This window comes from Leuresthes tenuis, unplaced genomic scaffold (assembly GCF_036924035.1).
Source record: "Leuresthes tenuis unplaced genomic scaffold, fLeuTen1.0.hap1 SCAF_23, whole genome shotgun sequence".
NCBI classification, from domain to species: Eukaryota; Metazoa; Chordata; class Actinopteri; order Atheriniformes; family Atherinopsidae; genus Leuresthes; species Leuresthes tenuis.
In genome coordinates, this window is record NW_027325377.1 from 21,108,674 (window position 1) to 21,121,012 (window position 12,339).

Here is a 12,339-nt window from a genome sequence, read left to right on the forward strand (position 1 = left end):
TGGGGAGAAAAAGACAAAGACATCATGAGGCAAGGGAGGTAGAGGGAAAGGAGGGGCTCGATGAAGAAGACGGAATATGGCGAAGATACTTCACCACAATTTCTGAAATAGTATTCGAAGAAGACCAAGAGTAAACCCCATAATAAAAAGGACGGTGACTGCTTTGTCAAGTAGAAACATTCACTATTAAGTGAAGCCTAACTCCACAAGTAAACCTGAAAACACACCCGTGTCAAAATTGTGGTAAAACAGCCTTAACCAGTAAGAAACAGAAAAAAAGCAAGACATCAACAATGTAAATATGTGAGGCGGACAGATCCATTTTCATTTTCCATTTCCAAATAGCTGTGTTAACACAGGAAAGAGGGAGGAGACGTGTGGCAGGAAAATGACAATCACTGACACTTTGAAACCTTTTGAATGATATCAAGCAATGATTCTAATAAACAACAATAAGTGCTTTTCCAATCACTGAGGGGTTAACACTTGAAACAGAATGTTTTCAACCTCTGTTTGCAGAAAAATCTGTTTCACCACACCAACATTCCTTTAGCTACACTAATCAATATTAACTGCTTTCCACGTCTGCAGAGTCAAGCTAAAGATGAAGTTAAGCTAGAAGAGCAAACCTTTGTTTGAACAGCAGAGTGTCGCTGCATCCTCATCTCTTGGATCAACCGGAAAACGTTAAATTCCTCTGGAATTTTCTAGAAAAAAATGGCGCAGCAAAATATAATGGTTAGCAATCAGGACTGCAAGTTCAATTAAAAAAGCAACTAAAGGATTTAGAGCTGAGAGTACTTCAAAGCATTAAAAAGTATATGAAAGGTGTGTGTTAGTGCAGGAATGCGAGTACTACATACCCCAGCTTTGAGGAGGTTCCATGTGTAGTCAATAGCACAGATTGCACCCGTCCTCCCACAGCCTGCACTGTACAGTCACAGTTTCACATTTACAGTTACACTTTCATAATACAACTGCAAAGACAACTCCCCAAATATCAACCCTGGATTTCTGTTACTGTGATGCACTGTGAGCCACAAAAAAGCTCCATGTGACAACACCTTGTCCAGACAGGAAGGAGACGGGAGCTACAGAGAGGCTGATCCGGCCTGACGGATGAAAATCATAAAACTTGATCTCATGCTGCCACACCGCTCTCTTTAAAGAACACGGTTTCGCCACATCAGCCCACACAAAGCATCTTCACAGACGCAGAGACACAGCTTTGAGTCCAGCTGTGTAACAGAGGAACCCGGAAATGTCCTCAGGCTGCTCATTACTGCTTATTGCACACACATGGAGACGAGCGTGCGTGCAGCAGAGTGCTTTAAATCTAAAACATTCAAAAAGTAGTTGCTCATTTGTTTTTGCTGATAATCCAACATTTTTGAGAATGACAATCTCATGAATCAGTCAATTTAATACAAGAATGCAAGCGTGAATCATTCGTTCCATTGAGAGTGTGATAGTATGTGCACAGTCCGTTTAATTTCTCTTTTTAATGGTGGAGTTTCAGCACAGTTTGTATCTACCTGCAATGCACGCATATGGGGACGTCGTCATTCTCCTGGTATTCTCTCATTAGTCCGATCATATCCAGTATGGAGTCGAATGATGAGGGGACGTCATGATCGGGCCAGTTCATATAATGGAACTGAGTTATCCTCCGAGTTTCCTGCCGTGCAACATAAACGTTGGAAGATGACCAATGCTGACACAGTTAAACTAAAAGTGACTGTGGAACATTTCCATATTTCATGCCTTTCAGTGGTATCTTACAAACCCATTGTGTTGTTTTGCAGAATTAATGCTTTAGAGAAAACGTTTTACACACAAAACAAGGCAGACTGCCAGATAAGCTATTTTTGTGCATCATGAAATGTAAAAACAATGAAACAAATCTTTTTTATACACCTGAAATTGATCACAGCTCACAGTGATAAATCATATTACAATAGTTACTTTACACTCAAGGGCTAAAGACTGGTCATGTTTGGGAGAAAAGAAACAATGTACTGATGAGGAGAAGAGTCAGAACTTACCTTTTCATACTGAACCATCAAAGTCCTGACAAAATAGTCTGTTCTGCGCTGCTCTGATTCCTAGAAAACAAAGACCAGGAGGAGAACATTTAAACAAAACCTGACTGAAATAGCCATTAGAACAAAATGGGAGAAAAGCAAGAGTCCAAAAATAAAACACTCTCTACACACAGCTGTAATATTATTCATTTGTTTAACTTACACAGGAGATTCTGAAAGGGCCAAAAGTCATGGGCTCCTCCTCGAGCGGCGGGAAGTATCGTTCGCACTTTTTCTAACCGGAGAGGAGCAAAAATGTCCCATTTACACAGGAATGTACAAGCTGTGAAAGCTATTCGTCACACTTTACTTTTATTACATTGAACTAAACTACTACCAAGCGCGGATCAATGGAAAGTGACTATAGGCTTTGTTAAATGGTGATGGCTTTGCCTCTCCATTATCAAACACAACACATGGAAGCGCACTGCACAAAATACCAGAAAGGCTTTAATCAAGGATAAACCTCTCTCAACTTAAACGAGGAACTGTAAATCCTTGAAAACAATCATTTTTGATATTCTAAGGAGTGGCAAAGAAAGAGTACTGAAGCCTTGGATGAGATAAGAAAACGGAGATACGTGCATGGACTGACTTACCCTTCCCATCTCAAATTCCCGGCAAGCCATTACAATAACCTGCAGAGACACAAACAGGAAGAAGCACCATCAACAGTTGCTCGCTCAAAGCTGAATCCTGCATTTCCTAAAATCCTGGACCGTTCACTTCTACATGTTCTTAGAGGTTCAGAATATGAAGGCCTTTAATATGTTTTACCACGTAGCAACACAGCAGACCCTGCATTTTTTAATCATACCCTTCCTTACACCAGCACCAGCTCATTCTCATTAGTCCTACAGCTTCTCAGTGTGCCGTTTAAACCCAATCACAACCTCCTCCCTTCTATCTTATTTGTCCATCTGCTTCCAGCAAAAACACTTCCTATCTGCTACTAACAGCAATATCAAATATTTAAAAAAAACTTTGATAATTATCACTTTATGTTGCCCACAATGGCATTAAAAACAAGTCTTTCATTTTATAAAACAGCAGGCTTAATACGGCAACAAAAAGATAGAAAATATAATCTTTCATCAACACAGATGGTTCTTTTAACACTGAGAAAACATTTAAAGTAGTTTACAGGGAAACAAGAATAGGAATTCAAACTAATGAATTCAGTTGCTTCACAGTGAAACAGCGTTATTACCTTCTTTTAGTGTTTAAGAGTCTGAGTATCTTTAGGCTTATATTCATATATATTCATATAAAAAAAAAAAAAAAGGTTTTCGTAGTTCTGAGACCTCTCCAGAAGCTGCAGACCTACAGTACTTCCCTCCTACTTTTCTGCCATCCATTCAGCAATACTCACAGCTACTTTGTACTCCCAGTTCATCCTCCAGAAGTCAATGACAGTGTTTGGCAGTGGACCCTGAGTTGCAATGTAGGCCTTTGGGCCATCTATACCCTGAACAGAAAGGTGGACAGCAAGGAGACAATGATCAAAAATCAGATCCTATCATGTAGTATGTTCACACACCACTTTATACAACCACATACTTTACAACAAGTCAGAGAACAGAGAAAGTCACTTGATTTTTTACCTTGATGAAGTTCGCATTGACGTAATCTGTGTCCTGATTTGTTGTTTTAAATGTCAGCTTCACTCTACTGTGGTCAACTGGTGTGAAAGACAGATAGAAATATGCTTTAATACCTTCAAACACTTTGTTCACAAAATGATCAACAATGAGGCAAAGGGAGAGAGAAAAGAACCCCAAAATAAAAAAAATAGATAATGATGGGTTTAGAGGAAGAGGAAAGGAAAACAAGAAGTGGATAAAAAGGACAAAGGTGAGTTTATAAAGGAGCTGCATCATCCTACTTCCTCATTCAGCTCATTCACAAAAAGCCTTAATAAATGAATGGATGGATGGGAAGGGGAGAAAAAGAGGATAAACAGATATGAAACAAAAAAAGTAGGACAGATAACATGACCTGTTCCAACATACCATTATATGTTCAAGATGTATCAAATGATTATACATTAAAGTAAATCTTTTACTGATCCCCTACAGTAACTTCCCCTTATTCTTCCCTCCACCTCACTTTCTTTTTCTGTTGCACAGAGATAGCTGATGCAACATTTTAACGGTGCTGATATCACCTTAGATTAAATGTGCATTAGTCTGCAGAGGCGCTGACCTTTAAAGCTGAGCAGATAAACGCACACAATTTTTAAGCTGCCAGAGATGCACGACACAAGGTTGCTTAGAGATTAATACTGTGAGGCAATGCTTTGGAAAGAAAAAAAAACTGTATACACAACATTAACGTGTAGCCATTAAAGGCAACCGTGTTGGTTATTATTGCACACATGTGGCATACACACGGTGTGAACTAGCAGAAAACCACTACTGGGTGATAACATCTGGCCTCAATCCTAATGTGTGTCACTTGTCCAGGAGTCGCTCGTTTTTGGGAAATCAGTAGAAAATAAACATTATAAACCCATGATAGGAGCTAAGCTTAATTATGAAGAGCATCAGAGGAGGACGTAAAGAGCTACAGCTGAAAACACTTGTCTTCAATGCCCCACAATGCAGTGCCATGATGATCTCAACTGTAGATTTATCAAACGCAACCAATCGAGCATCAAGCTCCATTAAGGTCGAGGAACATATCTTGTTTATAGCAGTATTGTAGTGTAATATTGTGAGTTTTAATGAGCACCCCTCACATGCTAAATGGGTAGATTATGAACCAGTCTTCATGTGACCATGTGTAAATAAACTGCACATACTAAAAGCCCAGTTTTATTTGGAACCTACAGCGTGAAGTACGTCAGCTAAAGGCCGGGCTCCACACAACAGTTTTCATTTCGCGGCCCATGTCCATAGATGAGAGCGTGCACACCAGCTGCATGTTGCACATCTCCGCTGCTGCGGCCACGTGTCATCGACAGCTCCAGCATGGCGCCCATTTTTCACAACTGAGGTAAGAACTGGAGAAACGGTTCTCAGAAAATAGAAAGCCAAATCATTTGTCGGCCATCATATCGATCTTATATCAGCAAGAATACGCCTTTCACCTTTCAGTCAGCAGGGAATTGGGGACATTAACACAGCCCAACTGTTCCGATTTTCTTTTTTCATTTCAGCGATAACATGACTGATGTTCAGTTGCAACTGGACAACTTTAGATATGGACATTCAGCGTGCATGTGCCACAGCTCTCATCTGACAAGTCTTACACTCTGACCGTGGATACAATCTATGGCTTGGAATATCTGAAAAATGTGTGTGTTAATGCCAAGAAGGAAAGGCACCAGCAATACTTTTATAGAAGCAACTGTTGCTGTCCATCAATCTGGGATGAGTTATAAGGTCATCTCTAAAATATTTGAAGTCCATTAGTCCACAGTGAGGAAGATAACTCACAACTGGGAAACATTCAAGTCAGCTGTGAATCTTCCCAGGGGTGGACGGCCCAGGAAATTCACTCCAAAATCAGACCGTACAATGTCCAGAGAAACTGCCAAAACCAAAGAGCCACATCTCAGATTCTGCAGGGCTCTCTAAGCTCGCTAAATGTTAAAGTCAGAGTACAGCATAGTTCAGAGCTTTGCATGGTAACGTGCTCTATGTGTTCAACAACAGACGCTTAAAAGATGTTAAGAGGCACAAATCTGCGTGCTGTTTAACTGTGACGTTGGATTATCGAACAGTTTGCTCTGCTCGGGATGTTTAAAAATCACAGCAGCATGAAACAAAGGGATTGAGCGTACAAGGAGAGCAAAGGCTGAACCCACCCCTGATGCTCAAACATTATATATAGGCCTAGTACGGTGGATTAGCCTCAGAGCAGCAACTAGTTAGTTAACTGTTCTGTGGCGACAGAGAGCTCAGAGTCGCCATTAAAACCCACCTCATTATTCACCTGACTTTTCTAAACTTTCACCGTAGACAGATGGGATAAACAGACACGGTGTATGTCAGCAGCCAGGATATACTGTGCTCAGAATGCGGCTGAATTGGTGTGCAGCTGGAATGTGACAGAAATGTTTAATATCTGCAGTGTCAGTTTGTGATTTCACATCAAAGCCGTCTGCTTTGGTTGAAATGAAACTCCGCTCCGTTTGCCTTGTTAATGTGGTTCATTTGAGCTGATCTGACATCTGTTAATATGGAGTTTACAGCTGACGCCCCAAGCGTCTAAGAACAAAGGATTTTGTCTAATTTTTACATTCTTACATTAATAATGACAGTGTAATATGCGGTGTGCTGTTGGTAATGTGAGCTTGCGTTTACTTAAGACCTAGTAAGGACCAGATCGCTCTTTACACATAGGGGGAAATTTCTGTTATGTTATATTTCCATCTGTAGTCTCTTAATCCCCCCAGTGAAATTTGAAATATTTGCAGATTATTCTGACCAAAGCCGCAAAAATTGAACAGCTTCAGTATTGACATGCCATCCTCGACTATTCCTCCATTTTATTAGCAGCAAAAACAGGCCTGTAGCCGTTAGCATTTTCACTTTCCCCAATGATTTTAGCCCTACCTACTATGCCACATAAGTGGTCAAAGTTTATGCATCTGTTCAATGCAACTGTCCATTTGTGGGTGAACCAAAACTTACATGGCAGTATATCTTTATATCTGTTCTTCTTGACGTTCTCCTCCCTCTCTCCTACATTGGTGGGGTAGATTTTCTCCGTTCGGTACTTTGTTGATAACCGCCGTAACCGCTATAAAGACAAAAAAAGAAAAGAATATTAATCGATGATAACAAATTCACTCAAAAGGCAGATATTACACATGGTTAGTTAGCAAGTACAAATTAGTCAACAAACAGAGGAAAAACACTCAGATACATCTATGATTGGTATACTGACTAAACCTGAAAAACCTGATTGAAGAACAGGGTCAACTACTCAGTACGAGTTAAACCTCAAATAGCATTTGAACATAGGTTAGGATAACTGTGACTGAGTTTTAAGCTTTGGTTTACATACAGACATTAGTGTGGTAACAATCTACCCACACACAGAGACACAGAACCCATTCTGGAGCACAGACTTTACTATTAATACCACTGCATCACAGTTTATTTCACACAAACACACACATTACTTTTCCTCTCCGTGAAACGCACAATAAAGTTTAGAGCAGCCAAATCCAATAGTGGCTGACACTGATGAAGACGCATTCGGTTAATGGGAATTTACAATTAAATTGTCTCTCTTCTGACAGCAGGCCAGAGCTTAGCAGTGGCCAAGAATAGAAGACTTTTGGAGACGGCAAGGATGAGACTTTTGCATGTCCCATTCACACACATTTGACAGAAAAAAACCCTCTTATCTTTCAATTCATCCAGCCATCTACACAGGACACGATCTGACGTTGACACACATTGATACTGTATTTATGAGCTGTAAAAATGCAAGTGACCTACACCCAGCACTGTTCTTGAAGGCATCATTCCGGGACACAGAGGCCCTTTTGCTCAGCTGTGACATTAGACATAAACACAGGCCTAATAAAATATACCAACTTAAGGATCTACACTATCAGTTTATCGCAAGCATTCATTTCTCACATTATGTGCCGTGACAGGATTGCATTTGGCAACATAACAGTCTAAACTCCTCACAGGTTTCTCAGACATGATCTGTTCCACCTGAAAAACAAGTGACAAGAACTCGGTGCGTTTATTTGGAACAGAGAAGACAAACGACATGTCAGACAACCCATGTTAGAGCAGAACAACACAGAACATGGTGAGGCAAACAAAGACGGTTGATAACCCTCTATCTCTGACTGGAAGTAATCACGTTTTGTTGAGTCAGCCAACGCAGGTAGAAACTGGGTCAAACCTGCCCTCTGCTCGTGTGATGCTCAGTCTCCACCTCCTCTGTAGACGAACTTTGTGTTTACTAAAGTCCTTGAAACTATGTCAAGCATTTTCTGAACTTGCACAACAATTTTACAGCATGTCTTTTCCTTTAGTAACAGTTTCACTGAGACCTTTGACAGTAAAACTTTTGAAGTCGTGAAAGGTTCCTGCTGCTAAACTCTGATGGCATTGACATGGTATCACTCTCAAGAGTCCATTTTTGTTTCTCTAAGTACTTTCCTCTTTCTTGCTGAGACAGAGATGAGCTATTCGGCATCTCTTCACTTTTTCTGCCTCTTTCACTCCTCCCCTCTCTTGCTCTCAGAGTCTGAGAAAGTCAGCGTGGGCGTTCAGGCTTCTGGAGCCTCTTGTAAAAAATGCCCCCCTCCCTCTTCTCTTTGGCCCGACTGCAGGCTTTCCTCCTGTTAATGTAACATGGACACGCACTGCGCATCGTGATTTCCTGAGTTTCTGACACAAAAGACCTTCTTCGTGTCCTTGTTTCACCTTTCTAACATAATTCTGAGCCACTGCAGAATAAAACAAATACAAATCGTGTTAAAACTATTCATTTAGGTTTTTATAAAAGATATGATGAACATGCACAAACTCATCATCAGACTCCTTTTGTGTGTCATTTTCTTTTTGATGATATGTCACAGGTAACTGAAGAAAACCTTAAAACACCAACTTCCTATCTGAAAGTTGTGATCGGAACATTTCTGAACTCTCAGATGCTGCTGTGCTCCCATTACGTTGCTATCACACACTGGAGTTTACACGAGTAGCGCAGAGGTGACCTAAAAACACGATGATCTTCGTAAACCACAACAAGAGACTATCAGTCACTGAGGGAGAGGAAGCCGGGGAACGAAAGGAGTTAGAAAGAGACGTACACACAAAGAACGTGGGCGGCCTCACAGCTGTGTGAGTGTGTGTGTGATCATCTATGTCAGTGTGTGTGTGTGTGTGTGTGGTAATAGCATTAGAGCTCCTCTGGCCTCATGTGAATTACATTTGCAACAGAGGTCTGCTTCTGTGCTGGGCCACAGCCCGGGAAACACACAGAAACACAAATACAGCAGAAATGTCGGGCTTTAATGACGATGAGTAGCTTCCCTTTGTAGCACAATTCATTTCATATACGGCAAACTGGGGAAAATAAATCGTCTTTCCCATTAAAACTTTGGACTGGTGAGATTCTGCAGCAACCAATCAGGGGTCTGCTTTGGCGCCGAATTACAAGTTTTTAAACTGACGTGACAGACAATATCAGTGGCAAGTCATTGATTTGTCACGGTTAGAATATGTAGCAAACGACAAGCCAAAGAAACGTCGTTGGAAATGACATCGTTATCGTCACAGAAAATATGATTCGATTTACGGTGGTCGAGCTGCAAACATTTTAAAAGAGAGATGAGCCATTTAGGAAAGATGGAAAGACTACCGAAAGATTGTGGTTGTAGGAAATGTTCTGCCCCTCCTTTGAAAAGCCAGCCGTTGCTTAATAACCACTAAATCATGAAAAATGTCTTGCTATTTTCTGTCGTTACAGTAACTCAAGCACAGTTCAGTTTTCTCAGTTTCTGCTTTTTGGTGGCACAGATTGACCCTCAAGATAGCTCTAAGTATGCATCTAAAAAAAGGAGAATTTCTCTCGCGAATGCGCTGCTCTCCCATGGAAGACGATGCATTTAGTTGTTGGGTCACAGCACGGCACTCTGAGCGGATCAGTGATAAAGGTGCTTTTATGCTCGCTGGGAGCACAACTCATTGAGCTTTTTAAAACCCACTAACTTTCTTGGTCCCATCGACCATTTAAATTGCAACTGTGGTTCCCTCCACACTCGTTTTGACAGAGATTTGGCATTCTTGGGCCAAACTAACGCTTAGAAACACTTACTATAACAAGACAACTGACCACCTTCCCACAGTTTCTGGTAAGAATGACTTTCAAGAAAAACTGTTGGGTTTTGGCTGGACAGCCGTTCACATCAGAACTGAGAAGCAGCTGCCAGCCACAGTGTAAACAGCTCAAATGGATCAGTCGCTTTATGGTTTAAATAACTTACACTGCGTTGGTTGTGTCTGCTGCCAGTTGTCCTTGAAAAAAATCAGTCTGTCCCCATATTTGGCTGCTTCATTTTCACCAAATACATTAAGAAAAAAATGGCTAACTTACAGCTCAACGGTGAAAGGTTCTGGTGAACAGATAACAGACTACATCAAATCTGTGTCTTTCAATTTATAATCATCAACTTGTCTCAGTGTCATTTAATACATCTATAAGAGCTCCTTTCCTTTCTGCTGCCATTGTCCGACAGAAAAGCCTCTTTCTAATTACACTTACTTCCTCTGTTACATAAAACGACCCATACACACACACACGCACGCACGCACGCACGCACGCACGCACGCACGCGCGCGCGCACACACACACACACACACACACACACACACACACACACACACACACACACACACACACACACACACACACACACACACACACACACACACACACACACACAATATCAGAGGGGTGACCTCTTCTGTACTTTCATTTCAAATAAAACTAACAAGTGAGGCGAGAGAAAAGAGGAAAGAAATTTAGGAGAAAGAGGGAAGGAGGTAAAGAATGATTTTTGGGGGGGGGGGGGGACAGAAAAAGCACACGAGGGTTTGTGAGAAAAGATGGGGAGAGTCAAGGCTTTTAAGGGGCTCTTGTTAACTGAGCCAATGGTCTCTTTTATTCAGAGCCTCTTTCCTCCATTCACACGCTCTCTTTACACACTCTGTCGCTTCACACTGGCATCTGGAGGTGAGTGCAGAGAACGGGCAAAGAAAAGTAAAGATCCTTGTTGCAATCGGGACTCAAGTGCTCTCCTCGACTCAGTTGGTGTTTGTTATCCAACAGTCAGCAGTGGATCAGTTACTGCAAAATGACAACAAGCAGAAGAAGAGAGCCTGTGTGGACTGTGATTACAGCCTTTTTTCCTCTCTGCGAGTGTTTCTTTGGAAGCTAATAAAAATAACTTTGATAACTTTCAAAAAATCTTTGTCGTTGGCAATTAGTTTGTTTATTTTTTTAATCCATTTGTTTAAAAGCCTGAAGGCTTTCTGGAAAACTAAAAATGTTCCACGAAAACCTCTGACGAGACTACAAACACCGAATATAAACCACTTAACAACTTAAACCTTCTGGCTTAACTGCAAATCGCTGACTTTACTGCCATGTTTGTCTATATTTTAAAAAAACAAAACAAGAAGTTTTAGTGTTGGAAATGTTGATGCAGATTTGAGAGGTAAAACTCACTCCTGGTCACATCAGTGATGTAAAACAGCGAAATAAATTTCCATTAAAACGTCTTTTTTCCTCTGATCGGCAGACTTAACCGAAAAGAGGCTTCTCGTGAAACAGGATATCAATATTTTAAGCCTGTTGCTTGTGAGCAGATAGGTGTAAAAACACTGATTCAGAACAACACAACAGATACTCATCCTCACAGGAAATCATGTATAAAACATAGAAAACTCTTTAATCCGTTTTATGGTTTTCACACAATTCAGAGCAGAATGCACCCAAACCTCCCACACTGCCCAGATGTGGCTACACCTACAAAATGTTTGAAGTTGATCATCAGGATTTCAAACACCGATGGCTCTCACTGCAGAAATATCTTCCCTCGCCTGTACTCTGTCCTTATGTCTCACAGTGCTGTTCCTACTTCTCACTTCCTATCAGTCAGAGAAGTTAGCAGCCAGCATGACTGAGTTGGCCAGTTTCCTGTGAACGCTCGGCTTCCACTGCCACACACACACACACATTCAGGGTGGAGCCCCCAATAGGCCATTGCCAACTTCACAGACCCCCATCCGGGTGTGACTGAGTCATGCTTGTTCATAGACGCATTTCTTCACAATGACTTCACTTGGCCTAAAATGACTTGAGGATGCCAGGGCAGTTAACGGGGAAAATTACGAGTTAAAACAGAGGCGTGAGATTAAAAATGGCAGAGCAGAAAATCTTGTAGCGCCTAAAGATTGGTTAGTGGATCTAACCCACTTTCTGTCTCCTGGCTGAGTAAGCCAGCATCTCTGTGCTTCCCTCGCACACTAAATTATTCACACACAGACACAGACAGAAACACATTTGGTTTCTTGGGCTCCACAGTAAGCACCGATTGGCAGAAAATGTGCTCTTCCTGCAGAGGCGGTCGGGTAAGGATTTGTGAGAGTGTGTGGCCAGGAAGTGGGGTTGCTGAGCGTTAGTGGCAGAGAGCCTTAACTGACGGTCACCTTCCATGCAGACGAACACACACACACAAGCCAAAATAGGTCACCCTTTACAATGCTCT

The 12,339-nt window shown here is 41.4% G+C and overlaps 1 protein-coding gene across 3 annotated transcripts in view; it reads right to left on the reverse strand.

The window, feature by feature from the left end:
• ptpn12 (protein tyrosine phosphatase non-receptor type 12) overlaps positions 1-12,339 on the reverse strand; it is a 38,704-nt gene that overhangs the window by 17,268 nt on the left and 9,097 nt on the right. For all 3 annotated transcript variants that reach the window (XM_072377050.1, XM_072377048.1, XM_072377049.1), the window contains exons 2-10: positions 6,725-6,833; positions 3,689-3,765; positions 3,457-3,552; positions 2,684-2,722; positions 2,248-2,319; positions 2,046-2,105; positions 1,536-1,678; positions 864-930; positions 630-707 (exon numbers count right to left, since the gene is read on the reverse strand). In XM_072377050.1, coding sequence (XP_072233151.1) covers positions 630-707; positions 864-930; positions 1,536-1,678; positions 2,046-2,105; positions 2,248-2,319; positions 2,684-2,722; positions 3,457-3,552; positions 3,689-3,765; positions 6,725-6,833 — 741 coding nt within the window. The remainder of the gene's footprint in view (positions 1-629; positions 708-863; positions 931-1,535; positions 1,679-2,045; positions 2,106-2,247; positions 2,320-2,683; positions 2,723-3,456; positions 3,553-3,688; positions 3,766-6,724; positions 6,834-12,339) is intronic.